The sequence below is a fragment of the Mustela nivalis genome (assembly GCF_964662115.1).
Source record: "Mustela nivalis genome assembly, chromosome: 6".
NCBI classification, from domain to species: Eukaryota; Metazoa; Chordata; class Mammalia; order Carnivora; family Mustelidae; genus Mustela; species Mustela nivalis.
Window position 1 is genome coordinate 150,458,194 of NC_139025.1, and position 22,321 is coordinate 150,480,514.

The following is a 22,321-nucleotide window of genomic DNA, read 5'->3' on the forward strand; positions in this document are numbered from 1 at the left end:
CAGCCCAACAGAGCACAGAAGGGGTCTCCAGTGCTTGCCCTCTAAGACACTGTCACTGGCCCTGTGAGCAAACCAGGCTCAGCTTCCTTATGTATAACAAAGAGGATTAAATCTGGAAAAGCCATTGAACAGTGAAGAAAATGGACTTCGGATTTAGGCAAGCAGAGTCTCAATTCTTAGTCCTGTGTGACCAAAAGCAGGTTACTTGATCTGAGTCTTACTCTCTTTACCTGCAAAACGGAGCCAATAATGTCTCTTGTAAGGACTGTGGAAGGATCTTGCTCACCGCCTTACAGTATGTGTAAAGTAAACACCAGTCTTTTTCGTCCTTTCTTATTCCACGTTCAGCAAATGTGAGAGAGGGATGTGAATATCCTGAAATGCCCATTTAAAAAAATTAAGCCTTCAAAGAATGCCATCAGCAGTGACATCAGATAACCTCCATCTCCTTCGGACAGAAGAGGGCCAACCTTCTGATCACCACACCCGTCTCTGAGGTGGTCAGGTAAGGCCTGAAAGGGTGACAAGAAGAGGCTTCGGGGAACACCGGGCACTAAGCACAGAGCATGGCGATCCTATGGGCGCCATCTAAGATGGGCTCTGCAGCAGCAGCAGCAGGAGACAGGCGAACAGTCTGGGCCCCCGCCAGCAGGCACGAGAAATCCCCAGGTTGGGAGACTGTGCCGTGACAATGCAGTGAGCTCCCTCGGAGTCCTGGTCCCCGAGGCAGTGTAGAAGAGGCATTACTCTAAGGTGTAGTCTGAGCTCTAAGTTAACCTCAGAAATAAAGACTTATCACACGTGAAAATGTGCACCTTTCCATGGGAGGGTGTCACCTGGGGGGGCCCAGAGGCAGAGATCAGGGAGGGGCTCCTCCCACACGAGGGAGAAGATGCTGCGCTCCCACCAGGCTTAGCTAGCACACTCCCCGTGGCCCCAGCCTTCCCTGTGCCAGTTCTAGAATGAGTGATCCCAGCTCAGGCTCTCCTGCCCCACAAGCAGTCTCCTGTATGGAGACTCATCATTTACAACACAGCAACTGATCTGTCTGTTCCTCATGAGAAGAATGTATTTAAATCTGCAAAGAGTCATAAATCTGAGATATTCTACACATTGTCAGCTTTGCCTTCCACAGACATGGGGCCTCCCCACTTTGGTGAGGGGCCTTGTGGCTGTGCTGGAGAAACGGCCGTGGGGAAGCGGGTGCCCTCCCTACTAGCATGCACCAGGTTCATGATCTGGGTTCCGTCCTCTGTGAACAGAGCTAGGACTGTGGCAGTGAGGGAAACATATTCTGAAGGCGGTGGGAACCAGGAAACTTGTCTATAAAAAGGCTTCTGGGCATGAAAACCCTAATAGAGCCAGGGGGTAACTCTGGTTCTCATCAAACTCGGCCCTTGTTTGCCATTGACCACATACCCTAAGTGAGGGGTTGGCCCTGTTCTAGCTTCGGCACCTTGTCAGCAAGAGTGAATGCCACAGGACCTCCGAAGCCTGACGGTGCTAAGGATGAAGACTCTAGGCAGAGAATGTCCTAGTGGTGGGTTCTAGGAAGCAGATGGGCCCCCAGACAGTGCCTGGTCCCTTGAATTGGCTACATGCGGGAAGTAAAGGTATGAGTGGTTTGGGCACACGGATCCCACAGAGGAAGCCAGGGTCCTCCCACATCTGCAGTGGCCACATGTATCACAGGCCGACAGGTGTCACATGTGAAAACCAAGCCCATGCTAGCCATGAACCTGGGACACCCTCCACCCCCAACTCCACCAGCACCCCAACAGCAGCAGGGGGCAGGACCCGGGGCCTGACCCTTCTAAGGCTCAGAGTGGGCTCTGTGGCAGGAGTGGCTTGGCTTGCTTCAAGGACTGCAGTTCAGTAGCCATGGACCCTCAGACAAACTGGGACAGGTTGGGGACTTTGATGTTGAGATCACCAATGTTGATGTTCCGAGGAATCTCCGGTAGATTGATGTTTTTCACAGCAGACACGGCCCGGGCAGGAGCTGCTGAAAGGCCGCCCTGAGGAGAAATGGGAAGGGACATGAGACACACACTCAGTGTCATCTGCCCAACACGAAGAAATAAAAGTGACAGAGATCTGGAAAGTGTCCACACTGAGCACACACAATGTATGCTTTGATTTTTTCTCTTTATTCCCCAAAGGTAGCCAGCATGATGATCCCGAGGGTAACAGGGGCCATGGGGTAGGGACCCACACTCTGCATTCCTGAAGGGGTTGTGCCATATGCAGTGCTGTAGCCCCAGCATCTAAGAGGGCCCGCACACCGCAGGTGCTCAATAAATGCTTGCTGCAATAACCTGAGATGGTTCAACTGAGTCATAGTATGGGGGGCACTTTTCAGGCTCCAACACAACACCTTTCCTGAACAGACTGTGTCTTAGAGACTAGTGCAATCACAGGGAAATTCTTACAAGGAAAAGGAAATTCAGAGCTTAGGGCTAAATGCTTGCCGACTAACACCATGAGATGGGTAAGAGTTGGCTCTGGAAATATCATGTGGCAGTGAGATAGAAGGACAGAGGTCTGATGTACCCACAGCCATGGGAAGGCTGATAACAAACACAGGGGAAGGCGTCCATGGTGGGCGCTCCCCTCTGGCTCTCCCACAGTGCACAGAGAAGGGGAGAAGCCAACAAGATTCTCAGAACCATTTCCTCCTTACTGACTGCTTTCAAGACACTGACTCCAGTTCCACTCTTGTCCAGCATGTCTCCATTCTTCTGCTTTCCAAACCCCTTGCCTCTGACTCACTTACTATTCCTGGAAGCTTCCTGGCCTGCCTCCCTAAAAGAACTAATGTGCTACTCTAACTGTGGTCTGGAAAAGGTTCTTCAGCAGGACCGCCAAGCCTCACGGACAGAGGAATTTCTGGTTTTGCAAGATCAAATTCTGTTACAAGAAGCAAGAAGCTCTTGAAGACACTCAACTCACTAAAGTGGTAACTTATTCTGCTGTTTTTGTCACATGTGAAGGTTTATGACCGTAGCCTCTGCTCTCTGGGAAAGCTGATGGAGACGAGGGAGAGACCTCAGAGGGGTAGGATGGAAATAACTGTGAGCTTTTTTTTTTTTTTTTAAAGGTAATCTCTATGCCCAAAGTGGGGCCTGAACTCACAACCCCAAGATTAGGAGTCGCACACTCCACCGACTGAGCCAGCCAGCCACACCTACTGTGAGCACCAGGAGGGATGGGCCGGGGTATGTTATTTGCAAATCCAGCCAAACTCTGCTACAGCTGAGGAGAAGGCTAACTGGAAATAATGCAACTGGCATCTGTGAGGTTCTGAAAGTCACCATGAGAAATGGCCGCTGGGAGATCGGACTGCCATAGCATCAGGAAACCACATTGGGACCAGAGATGGGCATTCTGGCTCCCTCCAGGGTACACATAGCTTTGAAGGGAGGAATGACAAACCACAAACACGGGCCATAATCCCCCAAGCCTGGAGCTGTTCGTCTTCCTGAGCCAACTGACTTTTCCATTCACACTTTTAGCCTTAATTCTTACATGTTTTATTTTCAGCACTGGCCTTCAAATCAATTGGTTCTGATGGACTCAAGGAAGAAGGAGGACCATAAACATGCCTAAGGTTCCCCAGCAACACAAACCAACAGATGTGTCCATTCCTCCTTCTGCCCCAGGCTCTTCAAACTGGCCAGGGCAAAAGGACGGACGTGACTCACCTCGGATTTCTCCAGCCTGTTTTGAGCTTCGATCTGAGCGACGATTTCATTCATGTTGGTTTCCAACACCATCCCACCCATCACCACCTCCTGAAGGATGTAGTGCACCTAAAGGGGAAGTAAAAATAAGAAGGGTTAGAGCACCCTGTGGTAGCTGGGGTGTGGCCCAAATGGGCCACATGCAGGAAGTGAAGGTATGAGTGGCTTGGGCACATGAGACCTCTTGGCTTTTCCGGCACCAGCCCAGCAGTCGGACCCGACACCAGCTCCTGATTCCCAACAGACACCTGAGTCCATGGGTTATCGACCTCCCAAGTGAGCCCAAACAGATGGCCCCCACGCCCTGGCATTCCCTAACATGGATCTCTTACGTGAGCAATGACAGCTAAACTGCCTGGCCACACTCAAGGCAGGGAGGTGGTGGCTAAGAGCACAGGCTCTGAAGTCAGACAGACCTTGTTTAAATTTCAGCTCTGCTCTCTGTTAGTTGAATGATCCTGGGAAATTATCCTTTCAGTTTTCCAGCTTCCTTCCAGAGTTGTGATGAGGACTGAATGCAATAACCTGTATCAAACATCGGGCCTGGTGTCTGCCCCACAGCAGCTTCTGGATGAATTGGGATGGCCTTCATTACTAGCATCGGCCTCATCCTCACTGATGCATTCCGTCAGTGCAGCTGTGGCAGAGCGAGCCCTGCACAGTGGGACGTCTCCCAGGCTTCCTAAGACAGACCATCCGCCTGGGCTCCACCGGACGCAAAATGGACCCGTTCCTTTGTACTTGTCCTCATCCCTTTCTTAGAGCTCAGGTAGACACCAGGCTCGGCATGAATACTCACACCTGGGCTTGGGTCTGTCTAGCCAGTACTCCCTAGCAAAGGTGAATCTTGGTGTGCCAGCAGAGCCGCGGTGCTGACTTAACCACTGTGCTCCATGGTAGCGGGAGGGCTGCCACGGAAACCCCCAGAGGGTCAGGTCAGAGGTGTCCACGGGGTTCTGTAAGCAGGAGCAGGACTTCCTCATTCAAGTCAAATCCTGTCAACATGGCCTTCACGGTGCTTTCAGTCATGCTGGAAAGACCGCAAGTACCACCTCATACTGTTAAGCACTAAATGAGCAGTCCGAGAAGGAAGAGGGCAGTGGTTGGAGCGACCAGACGTGTTCACTGAGATGGTGGGAGGACGGAGCTGGGCTCTGCCGTCGGAGAAGGATGTTGGATGAAAGGCACTGGAGAAAGCAATTCGGCTGGTGTAGGGTACAAGGACATCAGGGTCTGGCTGGAATGGCAGATTTACCAAGAGGCTAGAGACAATGCTGACAAGGCAGTTTGGGCCTAAAGTCTGGGCACTACTGCCATTTGGGGATGGATAATTTTCTTCTGGTGGGGGCGGGGCTGTCTGTGCATTGTAGCATGTTTGGCAGCACCCCTGGGCTCTGCTCACTAGGTTCCAGTAGCACCGCTCCAGCTGTGACAACCAAAAATGCTTCCAGACATGGTCACATACGTTCTGGCAAAATCACCCCCAGTTGAGACACATGGGTCTAGCATCTAGACTGAACCGTGGAGGATGTGAGCATCAATTTACTCTGTAGGCAACAAAGAGTCAAGACAAAAGATGTGTCTGTGCGTTTGTGCGTTTTTGGGCACAGCAGTTCTCTGTCTTTTGCCCAGAGTTAAGTGGAGGGAACGCATGAAGACGTAACCAGGGTACATCTTCTGGCCTCAGGGAGGAAGTGTAATGAAAGCATGCTCAGCAAGGGGTCTGCTTGAGATTCTAGCTCTTTCCCTCTGCCCCTCCCCACTGCATGCTCTCTCTCTAAATACATAAATAAATAAAACCTTAAAAAGCTTATGTTTAGAGATACCTGGGTAGCTTAGTCATTTGGGCATCTCCTGGGGTTCTGGGATTAAGTTCCACATTGGGCTCCTTGCTCAGCAGGGAGCCTGCTTCTCCCTCTCCCTCTTGCCCCTCCCCCTGCTTATGTGTGCACACGCTTTCTCTCTCTCTCTTTCTCTGTCAAAAAAGTAAATAAAATCTTTAAAAAAAAGCATATGTTTAAACACAAAGTATGTATGCTTACATGGGGCTTTACAAATCACTTTTCTTTCTTCTTTTTTTTTTTTTTTTAAAGCTTTTATTTATTTATTTGAACAGACAGAGATCACAAGCAGGCAGAGAGGCAGGCAGAGAGAGAGGAGGAAGCAGGCTCCCTGCTGAGCAGAGCGCCTGATGTGGAACTCGATCCCAGCACCCTTAGATCATGACCCGAGCTGAGGGCAGAGACTTTAACCTACTGAGCCACCCAGGTGCCCCTCTTTCTTTCTTTATTTTAAACAATACATAAAAAAAAGAAAGAAGAAAAAAAAGATTATTTATTTATTTATTTATCTGACAGACAGAGATCACAAGCAGGCAGAGAGAGAGAGGAGGAAGCAGGCTCCCTGCTGAGCAGAGAGACCAACGCAGGGCTTGATCCCAGGACCCTGGGATCATGACCTGAGCCGAAGGCAGACTGAGCCACCCAGGCGCCCCCTACAAATCATTTTTCTGTCTACACAGACACACTCATGCAGCACTCTTAAATTTTATACAACAGGAATTATTTCATTACTTAATGCAAATGGAGATTTAATAGCAAAAAGCTCGTATTTAGGTAACTAATACAATGTTAAACAGGACTGATCTTAAAATTATTTGTTAGGGGGGCCCCTGGGTGGCTCAGTGGGTTAAGCCGCTACCTTCAGCTCAGGTCATGATCTTGGGGTCCTGGGATCAGGCCCCGCATCGGGCTCCTTGCTCAGAGGGGAGCCTGCTTCTCTCTCTGCCTCTGCCTGCCTCTCTGCCTGCTTGTGCTCTCTCTCTCTGTCAAATAAATAAATAAATAAATAAAATCTTAAAAAAAATTTTATTTGTTAGGGAACTACACTGTTTTTATACTTCCCCATCAAGAAATCAGCCTCTGAACATAATGTGGTGGTTCCTCAAAAATTTTTTTAAAGAATAACAGCCATATAACCAAACAATTCCACCACTCGGCATATACTCAGGAGAACCAAAACCAAGGATTCCAGAAGATACTAGCACACCTCTCTTCACAGCAGCATTATCCACAGAATATCCAAAAGGCAGGAGCAACCCAAGTGCCCATTGGTGCAGGAAAGAATGAGTCTGACGTATGCATACAAAGGAATATGATTTGGTCTTAAAAAGGAAGAAAACTCGGACACCTGCTACTGCATGGACGAACCCTGAAGACATTACGCTAAGTGAAATTAAGCCAGAAACAGAAGAACAGATATGGCATGACTTCCTTATGTGAGCTACCCAGTAGCCAAAACCAGAGGCAGAAAGTAGAACAGTGGCTGCCGGGGCTGAGGGGAGGAGGGGGTTTGTTTGATGGTAACAGAGTTTCAGTTGTGCAAGATGAAGAATTCTGGATCCAGAAGGGTAGCACAATGACACCAATATGCTTAACACTACACAAAATGAAGATGGTAAGCTTTACGTTACATAAAATTTACCAGTCCTCCTAGTATTTTATTCCTTCATGGGGGAAGTAGAACTTGTTGAGCATCTACTGTATGACGAGCACTTCATATGTAACTCATTTTAATTTTAGAATAGCCGTGTGAAGTAGGTAATATGACCTTCACTTCATATACAAGGGAAGTGAAATATGGAAAAGTCGATCAACTATTTTGATGTCACATGTATCAGTAGCAGCACAGAGCACCGAGTCTAGGTCAGCCTGCCTCTGGAGCTCACGTTCTACATCCTTTCCACCAGGACACCTCAAAATCCCAAACTGTGTCTTCTACCCTGACCACGCCACACCCCTAGTCCACACGGAAGCATTTTAAGACTTGCCTTTGGTTTGTTGGAGATCTCGTATGAATTCTTCCATGCTCTATCCCAAGGCCTAGAACACTGCCCAGTGAGGAGGAGGCACGCTGACTGAATGAAAAGGCTTTTCATAAGTCTGAGTAGCATATTCCTGGGCTTTAGGTGCTTAGAAGGTGGATGGCAGTGTGGCAGTGGACGCTGGAAGGAGAAGGTGTAGAAGGCCTAATACAGATTACCATGGGGACCAGCCTCTCTGGTTAATAGAAAATGTCAGTTAAGATTTCTGATTTGAACACTGTGCATCATGAAATCATAATTTTAAAATGCTATTCGAGATGTGTTCTAAGTACGAAAAGGAGAAGCAAAAATGCAAACTCTTGTTTTCAACAAAGCTGGAAGACAACCAAACTCCCAGACTCTAAAACAGCCACAAAAGCTGTCAAAAGCGGGGAGTTCAAACGAGGTTCCTTTCCTTTAGAGAAAGAAAAGAAGAAAGGATACTACAGAGAGGGCACATGGGAGCTGGGGAGAAAGACCTGCCGAAACAGACTTCCTGTAGGTAAAGGACATGCTCTCTGGGACCGAAAACGATTCCTTGTTTTGAGAGGCAGGAACTTCGTGGACCTGGAGCTGGAACTACTTGGGAAACCACACAAAGCAGCTATGTTCGCCTCACAGATGCCCATCTCTGCTGGCGGGAGAGAGAAAGGGGGTAGATGACTTCACCCAGGACCCTCAATCATGGACAGCGGCAGCCAGTGCGGAACACAGACTGGGCACCTCTTCTACACAAGCATCCTGCAAACAGCCAGTCCCCGAAAACCTCACCTATTTAAAGAGGAGTTATAAAAATGACATCTTCATAGGATACAAAGATACAACAAAAAAAAAATTAGGGAAGAAACTGGAAAACCAAAGGCAGACTAAGACTAAACACTGGAAAACACTGCCAAGAGCCGATGAATGGCAATAAAATCTTTTTTGCAAAACTGCAAAAAAAAAAAAAAAAAAAAAAACCCCATGAGGCAAGAACTCAGAGCAGGAGAACAAGCGCTCATGGGAGAGGCAGGGAGATGACAGGAAGAAGAGAGGCCTGACTGGCACGGCTCAGGGAAGAAGCAGAAGGGAAAACAAACCGAAATGAGGGTAAAACAAAAAGGAACAAAAGGGAGACGAGATACTGCGGAAAGCACGATAAGAAATAAAACAGAGGGACATGGAAAAAAGCACATAAAATGAAACAGAAAAGGGGTTCAACAGAAGAGAGAGCGAACGGAGTTCCAGAAGACAGCCAAGGCCCGCAGCATGCACAGAAAGGAAAACTGTAACTGCAGCGAACAAACAGGCACAGTTGCTCATAAACATTCCAGGAAGATCTCCTTCAAGATGTTTCTGAAACAAAAGTATCCACGTACTGAGAGGGACAATGCATCCCAGGAAAAGCTGGCCCAGAACAGTCAGTGCCAAGACAGACCCAGGCAAAAAGATCAAATCACATAAATGAGGGACAAACTCTTGAAAATTCCCACAGTAAAATTCAGGGGTAGCAGAAAAAGATGCAGTTACCTACACAATTCCCAAAGAGAGGAAGTACAACCCAAGAACTGCTCCTAGGGGGCTGCTGAGCCAGAGTGACAGCATGGGAAACACTGTTCCCAAGAGTTTTTCTGGAGAAATCTACAAAAGGAAACACCCCTGCCAGCCAAAAGTGAGGGGAGACAGACTGGCCATAAGCACCAGAGTCTGCTTACAGGCAGGGCCGGGCTGAAGGGGCAGAACAATAAGAGAGGCCCATGCTGTGTGTCCTATGACATCGAAAGGCTAGCGAAAATCAGAAGACTTGGGGCCAGTAAGATCTTTCCTGCTGACCAGAGCTGCGTGCCACTTTTCCTGCACCAAAGTCACCCATACGCATCAGTTTCTCTAAGCACAGGGAGACTCAGACCCCCGCGAAGCAGTAAGTACGTCCTTCTTCCGGATGTTAGGAGCCTCCACCTCTAGTCTTCTACAGCTATCTTGCCCAAACCCGATTCAGCTTCCTTTCCTTTTTTACCTAACTAGCCTTTCCAAAGTGTTCGTGAACCTTAGTTTTCATAGAACAATTCTTTTGCTCATTATGGTTTATCTGTATATCATTAAGTTATGTAATTACAATACCAGTTTGGCATCACCAGGTCTACAAATGCCACAGCTGACGTTTGGTCAGCACAGTGACTCATGTGCTATAAACGAGCAAAGGATGAGGAACTAAAAGGGTCAGCTTCCCCGCTGCCCAGGTTCATCTGACAAGTGAGTGAAGACCCCTTCCACTGAACGTGAAGTGCACTGTGAAAAAGGAACGACATTTCTTCAAGTGTAGACCGAGGGGACATGAGAAGGTTGGAGGCTGCTAAGCATGGGTGTGTACAGAAGGCAGCTGAGAATCAATACTACACACACACACACACACACACACACACACACAGGAATATGACTCAGCAGTAAAAACAAATGAGATCTTGCCATTTGAAACAACACAGATGACAGACCTAGAGGGTATTATGCTAAGTGAAAGAAGTCAAACAGAGAAAGACAAATACCATATGACTTCAATCATATGTGAAACTTAAGAAACTAAACAAAAACACAAGGAAAAAAGAGACAAAAAACCACACTCCTGAGACGCCTGGGTGGCTCAGTTGGTTAAGCAGCTGCCTTCGGCTCAGGTCATGATCCCAGCGTCCTGGGATCGAGTCCCACATCGGGCTCCTTGCTCGGCAGGGAGCCTGCTTCTCCTTCTGCCTCTGCCTGCCATTCTGTCTGCCTGTGCTTGCTGCTCTCTCCCCCGCCCTCTGATAAATAAATAAAATCTTAAAAAACAAAACAAAACAAAAAAAAACCACTCCTAAAACCAGGGAACAGAGGGGTCGCCAGAGGGGGAGGAGTGGAACACAGAGAGGATCCAGAGCACACTTACCATGGGGCGCACTGAGTAATGTACAGAACTGCTGAACCATTTTATCATACACCCGAAACTAATCGGACACTGTATTGTTAATTACACTTGAATTTAAAAAAAAGAATCAATACCAAACTCCTGTACTTAAGAAACTAGATATAGTCAGATCACAAAGAATGGTCCTGTTGGGACGCCTGGGTGGCTCAGTTGGTTAAGCAGCTGCCTTCGGCTCAGGTCATGATCCCGGCGTCCTGGGATCGAGTCCCACATCGGGCTCCTTGCTCCGCAGGGAGCCTGCTTCTCCCTCTGACTCTGCCTTCCACTCTGTCTGCCTGTGCTCGCTCTCGCTCGCTCTCTCTCTGACAAATAAATAAATAAAATCTTTAAAAAAAAAAAAAAAATTAAAAAAAAAAAAAAAGAATGGTCCTGTTAAACGACCAGGAGGTGACAGATGGCCTGACCTTGAGGACAACGGCAGAAACGCAGGTAAGTACCTCAGAGAACATGGAGTTAAAAGTATCAAACCAACAAAGAGGCACGGGAAAAGGAAACCTAAAATCTGAGTCACGTAGAGGGCAATAAAAACCACAAGAACAGAAGAAAGCAAAGAGCTTAAGGTCCTCAGGAGCCATAAACCCAGCCTAACATCAATTGCACTGAATAAACAGGAATTATCAAGTAATAATAATTCATTGTTCTCTGCTATTTTGACACCCATCTAAAACAATGACAACAACAAAAGTCATTAACAAAAGTACCTGTTAAGAGAATTTAAACAAAAGCACTACTGATTTCTTAGTGCTTAGTTCTCTGCAAATCTAATGGTAATCTGACCTAGGAATAGTAACAATTTAAGAGTTTCAACGAACGTGAGATTAAGATAACCCCAATAAACCAACAGGCCAACTTGATTTAAGAGGAAGGCAACAGAAAAAATACTTTGGGTGATGAATCTGAAATCTTAACAGGTAAAATGCTGGGAACTCGTATTTTACAAGATCAAAGAAACAAATTTATGGCCACACTTTAATGAGGAAAAACTGGTGTTTATAATTGTCCTATTTGAATTTTTCTTTTAAAATCCCTCAAACAGGGCGCCTGGGTGGCTCAGTAGGTTAAAGCCTCTGCTTTCAGCTCAGGTCATGATCCCAAGGGTCCTGAGATTGAGCCCTCATCAGGCTCTCTGCTTGGCAGGGAACCTGCTTCCCTTCCTCTCTCTCTCTACCTACTTGTGATCTCTGTCAAATAAATAAATAAAATCTTAAAAAAAAAATCCCTCAAACCAATCAAAAAGTAAAATACTGTTGATGCCAGAACAACACGGATTTGGACTCTGTAGGTCCACTTATATATGGATTTTTCCCCCATAAATACACTCCAGTACTGTTCATGTATTTTCTTTTCCTTATGATTTTTTCCTTCTTTTTCTTAATTTTTTATTTTTTATAAACATATATTTTTATCCCCAGGGGTACAGGTCTGTGAATCGCCAGGTTTACACACTTCACAGCACTCACCAAAGCACATACCCTCCCCAATGTCCATAACCCCACCCCCCTTCTCCCAAACCCATCCCCCCAGCAACCTTCAGTTTGTTTTGGGAGATTTGGTTTGTCTCCCTACCAATCCCATCTTGTTTCATTGATTCTTCTCCTACCCACTTAAGCCCCTATGTTGCATCACCACTTCCTCGTGTCAGGGAGATCATATGATAGTTGTCTTTCTCTGCTTGACTTATTTCGCTAAGCATGATACACTCTAGTTCCATCCATGTTGTCGCAAGTGGCAAGATTTCATTTCTTTTGATGGCTGCATAGTATTCCATTGTGTATATATACCACATCTGCTTTATCCATTCATCTGTTGATGGACATCTAGGTTCTTTCCATAGTTTGGCTATTGTGGACATTGCTGCTATAAACATTCGGGTGCACGTGCCCCTTTGGATCACTACATTTGTATCTTTAGGGTAAATACCCAGTAGTGCAATTGCTGGGTCATAGGGCAGTTCTATTTTCAACATTTTGAGGAACCTCGATGCTGTTTTCCAGAGTGGTTGCACCAGCTTGCATTCCCTTGCATTCCCATCCTTATGATTTTCTTAATAACACTTTCTCTTCTCTGGTTTATTTTATGGTAAAAATGTGGTATAAAATACATATACAAAATATGTTTTAATCCACTGTTTATGTTATTGATAAGGCTCGGGGACAGTCAGAAGTTAGATGCGGATTTGTGCTGAGGACCAGCGCTCCCAACTCTACATTGTTCAAGGGTCAGTTGTAATTACCAGAATCAAAGTACCTATTTCTCTGGAGCGCCTGGGTGGCGCAGTCAGTTAAACATCTGTGTTCGGCTCAGGTCGTGATCCCAGGGTACTGGCATACAGTCCTGTGGCTGGCTCCCTGATCAGTGGGGAGTCTGCCTCTCCCTCTCCCTCTCAAATAAATAAATAAATCTTTTAACAAAATGTCTATTCCTCTAAAGGTAATCTAGCCTGCTATCAAGCCTCTGTACTACCCTCCCAACACATCTGGACAGTGGTCTTCCTTTGTTTATCTTTTCTAGGAGGCTGTCACACCGTCCTCCCTCCCCTGAAGATAGGACTTCTAGAACTGGATCCTCTGGGCATCTAATTTGGCCTCACTGCTCTTTCGTATGAATATAAGTTAACTGTCTGAGACCTCACCCGTCTTGTTCTCTAGAGGCAATAATAAGTGTCCTTTGGGACGGGGACCTACAAGTTTGTGGCTTGTAGTGCTCTCCCAGAAGTTTTTCTGTGACCCAGTTCATGAATAGTTGAAATAGGAAGAACAAATCTGGGGCGTGCTGATGATTCCACAGTGCTTAGGTATGGTTCTGGGGCTCCTAGGAAGTGTAACTCTTCTGTTCTGAAGACCTTGAGTCAGAGGTTCTGGGCCAACAAAGGCTTGGCCAGCAGTGCCCCTGCAAAGATGCAGAGAAATGGGAAAATGACACCAGGACCAGTCAGAGGAGTTTAGTGACTACTGAACCTGCTGGGACTCCCTGAAGCAAAGAAAGCCCTTCTCCAAACTAGAACAAAGGCTTATACTGCCGCCGACTCAGCGATTTCTAATTCTAATCTGGACTACCTTCTACCATTCTTCATGCTGATCCTGTTGAGCAATTCTGTAAAAATCAGAGATATTTTTTCTAGGATTGGAGGGGCTGAATACCCACAGCTTGGGCCAAGTAAACTCAAGAAAGGCTAAGGGCTCTCTGGGCCAAGATAATCACCCTCTTCTCAGTGATAGTACTGGGGCCTGTGGGCATTTCTACCGAAGTACTTAATTCAGTCTTTTTTTTACTTGTCTGCCTCTTTCCCTCAACCATGATTTTCCTTGAGAGTAGATTATTTTCCTTTCTTTATTTCTTTCTTTTTTTATTTTTTAAAAGTTTTTATTTATTTATGGGGCGCTTGGGTGGCTCAGTTGGTTAAGCGACTGCCTTCGGCTCAGGTCATGATCCTGGAGTCCCAGGATCGAGTCCCACATCAGGCTTCCTGCTAGGCAGGAAGTCTGCTTCTCCCACTGACCTCTCTCTTCTCATGCTCTCTCTTTCTCAAATAAATAAATAAAATCTTAAAAAATATATATTTTATTTATTTTAGAGAGAGAACACAAGCAGGGAGAGGAACAGAGAGAGAGGGACAAGCCAACTCCCACTGAGCACAGAGTCCAATGTGGGGCTCAAGCCCACAACCCTGAGATCGTGTCCTCAGCCAAACCAGGAGTTGGACGCTTAATCGAATGTACCACCCAGGCGCTCCTGAGGGTAGATTCTATGCCACATTCATCTCTGGGTCTCCGGTGCTAAGCAGAGCCTTCATAAATGCTAGCTGAGTAGATAAAAGCAGCTCATCTTAGTCCAAAGTCCTGACTGTGAGGACACATGGGCTTTCTGAGTTGGCCTGGCTTTCCATTCTGGCACTGAGAAACAAGCTCTACTGCCCAGGACTCAGAGTTAACCTCTACAGATAAAAGTGGGTTAAAATAAATTTGCTAGTTTCATGTCAGGATGGAGAGTCTAAGCGGGAACAAAAAAGGATCACTTCAAGGATAGCGATGTTCCTTAGGGACACAGCTCTGGAACTGCTGGGGATGGGGACTAGTTGGTTTCAACAACCCTATCCAAGGACAGAGGATTCCGGGATCTGCCAGAGTTCTGTTCTTGGTTACATCTCTCACGGAGGTCAAAAAAGTTCCAAATCCAGTCCCAGGTCAACAGAGGTCATCACTAGAAGCAAAGTGATCTGGAGTCTAATGATAACGAACAAGACATCACTTTTTCATCTAGTCAAAACACACTCTTCACACCTTAAACTGGCCATGTTTCATAAGTTTAAGCACTAAACTTAACAATGAATTTTTCTACAGATACAATAAGTAAGGTTCTCGTGCTAGCAGCCCACAGAAGTGGACTGAAATCCATAATGCTACCTATAATGTAGTATCACCAAGCAGCTTTGCATCTACATCTCAATACCATAAATAATACTGCTTCTTTAGTAAAATGCAGTTCTATATTGGGATGGCAGGAACCTATCTAGCAGAACTCAGGCAGAGAGGATTGGTAAGATGTTCTGAGACACCAGTGGCACATTAAGGCACACCATACTCCAAGCTTCATCATGACCACAGAAGCCTCTAGATGAGATCAATCCCTCCCTAGGTTCTTGCATTGGAGGACAAAAGCCTGTAGTACAACAAAAGGCAAGGGCTCCATCCCCACTTTCATATTGTTCTAAAAACAACTGTGTCATCACACAGAAGACAGTAAAACACTAACCAAATACAAGAGAATGGTCATAGTGCTTGTACTGGAACAGGAGGATACCAATATTTTAATACTTAAGTTTTAAGGAGAAGAATCACTGATAAGATCTACTACATTGAAAGCTAAGTGCTGGGGTGCCTGGCCGGCTCAGTTAGAAGAGCATGTGGCTCTTGATCTCAGGGTTGTGAGTTCGACCCCATGCTGGGTATAGAGATTACTTAAAAAAAAAAAAAAAAAAAAGCTAAGTGTTGATAATTTTTTTTACCTCTTCTTGGCTTGACTGGTTTCATTAATTCCTTGGAAAGACCCCTGGAGAGTAAGGAGGGAAGAAATTCTTGGTAGGATGAGATGAGCAACACCTCCTTGTCCATGCTGGAGGGTAATGGCTCTGAGCAGGCCAAAGTGTAAAAGGACATTGTAAGTGGGCTCAGTACTGATAAGGGGAAAAGAAAATCATTTGAGAATCATCTTGGCACAGAGTGAGCCTCTAGTTCCCACATTATTAATTTTAGAGAGAAATGAAAAGGGGAAGAGGACATAAAAAGGCATTTCAGAAACCTGATACCTAAGCTGTCTTCTCTCTTTTCCCTATTTTCATTCCAAAGTCCAGTGTTTTATCAGTGTTTTTTTTTTTTTAAAGATTTAATTTATTTATTTGACAGAGAGAGATCACAAGTAGGTAGAGAGGCAGGCAGAGAGAAAGGAGGAAGCAGGCTCCCTGCTGAGCAGAGAGCCCGATGCGGGACTCGATCCCAGGACCCTGAGATCATGACCTGAGCTGAAGGCAGCGGCTTAACCCACTGAGCCACCCAGGCGCCCCTATCAGTGTTCTGAAACATGCTGAGGACTGCCCATCCTCATCGTGGTGGCTTGCCTTTTCATCTCACCTGTCTACAAATGAACCATGGTAATTAGACTCAACAACCATCTGCTGAGTGTCTACGTAGATGTAACTGCAATGAACAATATGGGCCACACACACAAGTACCGGGCATAGCTGGTTCCACTGTGAAGTTGATTCTCTAGCTAGAGACAAAACACTGCATGCTACAAAGCACTGTGGAAGAGTCAAACATTAAATCACCATACTGGGCGCCTGGGTGGCTCAGTGGGTTGGGCCACTGCCTTCGGCTCAGGTCATGATCTCAGGGTCCTGGGATCGAGTCCCGCATCGGGCTCTCTACTCAGCAGGAAGCCTGCTTCCCTCTCTCTCTCTCTGCCTGCCTCTCCATCTACTTGTGATTTCTCTCTGTCAAATACATAAATAAAAAATCTTAAAAAAAAAAATAAATAAAAATAAATAAATAAATCACCATACTAAGTTATTTTAATGGAAACCTTCAAAAATGTAGAAGATATGAGTAGACATTTTTCCAAAGAAGACATATAGATCACCAATACATACATGGAAAGATGCTCAAAATTTCTAATCCTCAGAGAAATGCAAATCAAAAGCACAGGGAGAAAAGATCAGAAGATATCCCAGAAAACCTGATGCAGAATTATTAACACAAGACCAGGAGCTCCAGGTCTTACATTGTTTTGAGGGGTGAGAAAACTGGAATTTGGAGATCGATGCACCGGGCTAGAATAAAAAGATAAAGGATAAGCAAGTCCAAAGAAGAAGCAGCAGAAGCAGCAGAAGCAGCAGCAGCAGCAGCATTTTACGAGGCATGCTTGTGTGTATACACTTGCCTATGTATAAGTGAGATACATGACAGCAATGACACAAGGGACAGCAGAGAGGCACAAGGATTATTTAGAATAATAGAATAATTTTCTATTACTCTAGGTATCTGCACTGTCAAAACAATGATACTGTAGAGAGGTATTACATAACAAAACTCTTGATAAACTGGGTAGAGAATGGTAATGAAACCAAAAGAAGCATGCTTCACATTCCTGTGACTTCTAAAACAAGATACGACGAACACAATTTAGTTTTTTTCTTCACTGCTCATTGCTATTTTCCGTTAGTGAATGCACTCTGACTCCGAGATGCCCCTGGGAACGCAGCCACAGGGCTGTCTGAAAGCAGTCAAAGAAACAACCTGCTTCGTAAAGTTCTATTTTTCTCTTTTCCTTGTTATGGGCGTCTCCTGCATTATGTGTATGACCTCCCTTAATCTTCAGATGGAGACAGGACATTTGCACTGTTCTCTCCAGATGTCATCTTGTCACGTAACTCCACAAAGCTCAATCCCTTGCCCGTGATTTTCTCTCTTTCTCACACTCATATGATCACACATTCTTTCAACGCAACAGGAACGAGTCTAGTGGAACCTCATGATTCCACTTACGTCAGTGGTAAGCCACCCGTAGAGACAGAAACATGCATAGCCCCCCAGCCTGACATCGTCTGTAGTCCTCCTCCACCAGCGACACTGGTGAAGTGGCCAGCTCGGGCAGGGGCCACAGCCTGAAAAGCCGTACTATATCTTTAAGCAAGAAAATCGGTCCAAGCACCAGAAGATGTTTATGAGAGGCACATGACAGGCGTGAAAGAGCACAGACAAAGAAGAGCCCATTTCACACGCACTCCAGACACACAGGAACTGAGCAGAATTGTGGCCGGGATCCCTCAGGATCTGGAATTGTTCGTCTCCATCTTTTTTCCAGATGGTGAAGGTTGAACCCGTATAAGCTAACAATGCACGGGCGAGCCCAGTGTTCTCCCTACACAGAAGATGATGCGTGAGGGTTGAGGCGTTCACTCATTTTCACCCAAAGGATGTGACCCGTAACAACATCTGCTTTCAAATATGCTTAACAAAACAGAATGGGGAGAGCTAGAAGGAGGAAAGGAAGATAAGATGTGAACCTTGTCCTCAAAGAGCTTGAAATCAAGTTAAGGAAGATAAAGCATGTAGGAAATGAGCTGTAATAAAAGGCGGCTGTGACAGTACTATGACCCGAGTACAAAACGCTATGGCCGTTCAGAGGGTGGGTCTCGAGCTGGTAAACGGAGAAGGCATCTGGGCAGAGGGGATGGCACAGCACCCTGCAACTCATGAACTATTCTCCGTGCCCTGCTAAGAATTTTTTAATAAAAGGATTCCTCACTCACTGGCTTCCTGTCTGACACTGTATAAGTACAGCTGACCGTAGCGAAGCATGCTCAATGCATAGTATTCCTTCTTTCCTAAATTTTTTTTCTTTTCCCCAAAGAATGCCTATTATGAGTTGCAGTGCTCTAAAGGGTGCAGTTTTTAAAGGGTCCCAGCAGGACTTCCTCTTGCTCGTCTGCTGTTTCATCCTCCTTCATTCCCTGCCTATCTCCAGTATTCTGCAATACAGGTCCCAAATGGTAAGCAAAGTACTGGGTGAAGAAAATGACCCAGGCCTTGCCCTCTTGAGTTTTCTCCTCTCTCTGACTGGTTAACTGCTAACTAACAAGACCCAGATCCCATCTCTTTCCACACTGAGGATGCTAAAGCAGGAGAGGACACGAAGGGCAGCATGTGGAGAGTGTAGGCTCTGGAATCAGCAAGTCCAGGGTCTGAATTCTGTCTCTGCTACTTATCAGAATTGTGTGGCCTTAAGGAAACTGAGGTTTCCTATCTCTAAGCTCAGTTTCTTCTGTAAAATGGGGAGAACTAGAGTTCTCATCTGAGAGGCCTAACCTAAAGACAAAGTAAGATGATGCAGGAAATAAATGAGACATTGTATTTCAAGCACTGAGTTCTTACGTGCCTGCCATGTAAATAAGTACCTGACGAATATTAGTTAATGCAGTAATTACGATCAAAGTCATCTGGTACAACATCCTTCCCAAAGCAGAAATTTATTCTTTTTTTTTTTTTTTTAATATTTTGTTTATTTATTTGACAGACAGAGATCACAAGCAGGCAGAGACGCAGGCAGAGAGAGAGGGGAGGCAGGCTCCCTGCCAGAGAGCCCAATGCAGGGCTTGATCCCAGGACCCTGGGATCATGACCTGAGCCAACGGCAGAGGCTTTAACCCACTGAGCCACCCAGGATTTATTCTTTAGCTCTTGAAAGAACAGGTCCTTCACCTAAGCAGCGACAGCTCACTGGGTTCCTAAGCTGTCCAGAGTACTGTGGAGCAGCAGTAACCATCAGAATGTTCTTAACTGCTCTGAGCTGCAACATGCTTGGAACCACTTCCATCCCCTGGACTTAAACCTCTACCCAGTGAAGCAGCAAAGAGTAAGTCCCTGTCCTCTCCTCTGGGATTCTATCATCTTTTTAATCTGACCAAATGGCAGGCAAACAATTCATTTGGCCATCAAGAAAAAATTCCAAATGCCATGTTCTGATCTACAAACCTGTTTCTAAGGAGATGAAGTTCCTGTTTGTTCCTTCTAAAGCATTGTTCCTGGGATGGCCATGGACCCTGCTCCGCCTTCTCCAGCCCTTTACGAGCTGGGTCAGAAACTTAGGAAGCTATGACATCCTTAAGGACAAGTTGTATAAATAACTCAATACTGCTGTAGCTCAAAGTTCAGAACAGGAAATGGGGAGAGCTGAGACTAGAGAGGCAGGCTGGGACAGATGTCAGAGGTCTTTGTAAACACTGAAGGGGACTCAGTGCCATCCCTTTGGCAGTGGTCCCCAACTCTTTCTACACTCATGAAAACCCATTTGTATGACACACGTGCTCCATCACTCAGGTGTCATTTTACATTCATAAGGGTTGGTAAGAAGCAGGCCAAGGAGTGAGGCGTGTCTTTCTCTTCTATAAGACTCACTGCTGTGTAGGGTACAGAGCCGCCGAGTAATTCAAACAAGGGAGCGAGACAGTCAAAATATATTTTTAATGTCATTAGGCAGGTGTGTAAAGGATGGATTTAAGGGAGTAATAGTGGAGCCAGAGAGAACAGTGTGGGGAAAAGGTAAAAATAAAGACAAGATCACCATGTATTGAGCGTGGCAATTACAAACTCCAATCCTCAAAACAACCGAGAGTGCTGGCTGTTACTATACTCCACCAAAGCCAAGTTACCGTACTCCACCGACAATAAAACACACCATTATCTTATGTACCACTAAATTAGAAAAATGTTGCCAATTTGACTACGAAATGCCAGTGATGTAAGACAAATCTTGCCTTGAGATGTTAAAATCAAAAATATTACCAAGAATGGGAGTCAGAGGGCGCCTGGGTGGCTCAGTTGGTTGAGCGACTACCTTCGGCTCAGGTCATGATCCCGGACTTGCAGGATCTCCTCCCGACTTGGGTCCCAGCTCCTTGGGGAGTCTCTTCTCCCTCTGACCTTCTCTTCTCTCATGCTCTCTCTCACTCATTCTCTTTCAAATTAATAAATTAAAAAAAAAAATGGGAGTCAGAGAATCAAAAAAGTATGGTATCATTCCTGTTTTACAACTGAAGACAGGGAAGCACAAGGAGGTCTTCAAGAAGGTTGCCTAAGTCACACAATTAGAATCCAGCAGAGCCGGAAGTCTATAAGGCCACTTCAGGCAGGAGCCCCTCAAGGAACAAAAGGCTCTTCTGCATCCGTCCAAAGGTGATCTATCTCCCGAGGGAGCAACAGCAAATCTCAGAGAGTCCTACCCTGAAACTAGCGAGCATGCACAGGTCAAAAACCTTCAAAGTCAAAAACTAATTAAAATCTGTTTACAAAAAGAGGCCTCTAGCTGTGCTAATCAGACATTGTATCTGAAAAGTATTTTGAAAACTGAAAAAAAAAAAAAAATACCCACATGCACACACAGAATTAGGACATTTATTACATCGACCAGTTAACTATGTTTGCGTGCTCTGTGCTGTTTAGAAAACCAACACAGCATTACAAACTGACACTATTCTGACAGTTTTCAATATAGTGGAAACAATTAGGTCTAAAAATGTTAGAGCAAGGCCAAGAAAGATAACTTGGAGAACCAGAACACTGGAGTTCAGAGAAAAATTCATCAAATGTAAAACTTGGGTTGGGTCTTAAAGCCTGGAAAGCTTGACGGGGGACGTGAGGGTGCTGGGAGTGAAGAGGGACTGGTGTGGGCACAGGCAAAGAAGTGGGAACTGGCACTGTGTGTGTGGAAGAGACGTCTCATGGGCCTGAGCGGTCTGGGTCCCCAAGCACAGAGATGCTAAGGGCCAGGAGGCTCCATGATCCAGAAATCCTTGGAAGCAAAAGGGAAGAATATCGATTAAAGGGACAATGGGAGAAATGTTTTCTGTGGAGGATCAGACCAGTGAGGAAGGTTGCAAGAAAAACTGGATTTAGTTGCTGGAGCTCTATGTTAGTTACCTGGATTTAGGTCACAGAAAGAAAAAAAAAAAGGAAAAGAGAAGAAAAGGTAAAAGTGGACCTGGAGAAAATACTGAACGAAGAACTGAGACCACCTGGTGATCACTTAGAACTACGAAGTAAAGCAGCATCCCAAGACTTCACGCGTTAAAGGGAACGATGTTGCCGACCGGCTGGAGATGTTGAGGAGAAGAGACTGGGTGGAGAGGGTAGTGGGTGAGAAGGGTAGGCAGGAAAGGAGGTGGAGGAGGGAGGATATGAGTGGTCTGGTGCAGTAGCAGGTCATCCACATGAAGGGATATCATACACTCTGGGAAACACAGCCATTAGCTTGGTCAGAATGAAAGGCAGATGTCATGGGGGCACCAGGGTGGCTCAGTTGGTTGGGTGACTGACTGCTGATTTTGGCTCGAGTCATGTTCTCGGGGTTGTGGGATTGAGCCCTGTGTCAGGCTCAGCCCACAGTATGGAGTCTGCTTGGGATTCTCTCCCTCTCCCACTGCCCCTCCCCCCACTTGTGTACCCGTACTCTTGCTCTCACTCTAAAATAAAATAAAATTCAAAAGTCTTAAAAAGAAAGAAAGAAAGAAAGAAAGAAAAAGAAATAAAGAAAGAAAGAAAGAAAGAAAGAAAGAAAGAAAAGAAAGAAAGAAATGTAGATGCCATCGCCCATCTGGATTAAAGTATGTGTGTACTCAAAGGTGAATGCACAAAGAGAAAACCAGCAGGGTGCCTGGGAAATGAGATATGGGGCACACACCCATTTCTCTCTCTATAGGTAGGAAAAGGAGCAGCAGTCTTAAAG

General features: G+C 45.8%; 1 protein-coding gene across 1 annotated transcript in view; it reads right to left on the bottom strand.

Moving 5' to 3' along the window:
• Positions 1-1,047: 1,047 nt before the first annotated feature.
• Positions 1,048-22,321, bottom strand: part of AP3S2 (adaptor related protein complex 3 subunit sigma 2) — a 52,282-nt gene continuing 31,008 nt past the window's right edge. The window contains exons 5-6 of the mRNA XM_082736088.1: positions 3,705-3,812; positions 1,048-2,018 (exon numbers count right to left, since the gene is read on the bottom strand). Of these exons, the coding sequence (XP_082592214.1) occupies positions 1,890-2,018; positions 3,705-3,812 (237 nt within the window). The 3' untranslated portion in view covers positions 1,048-1,889. The remainder of the gene's footprint in view (positions 2,019-3,704; positions 3,813-22,321) is intronic.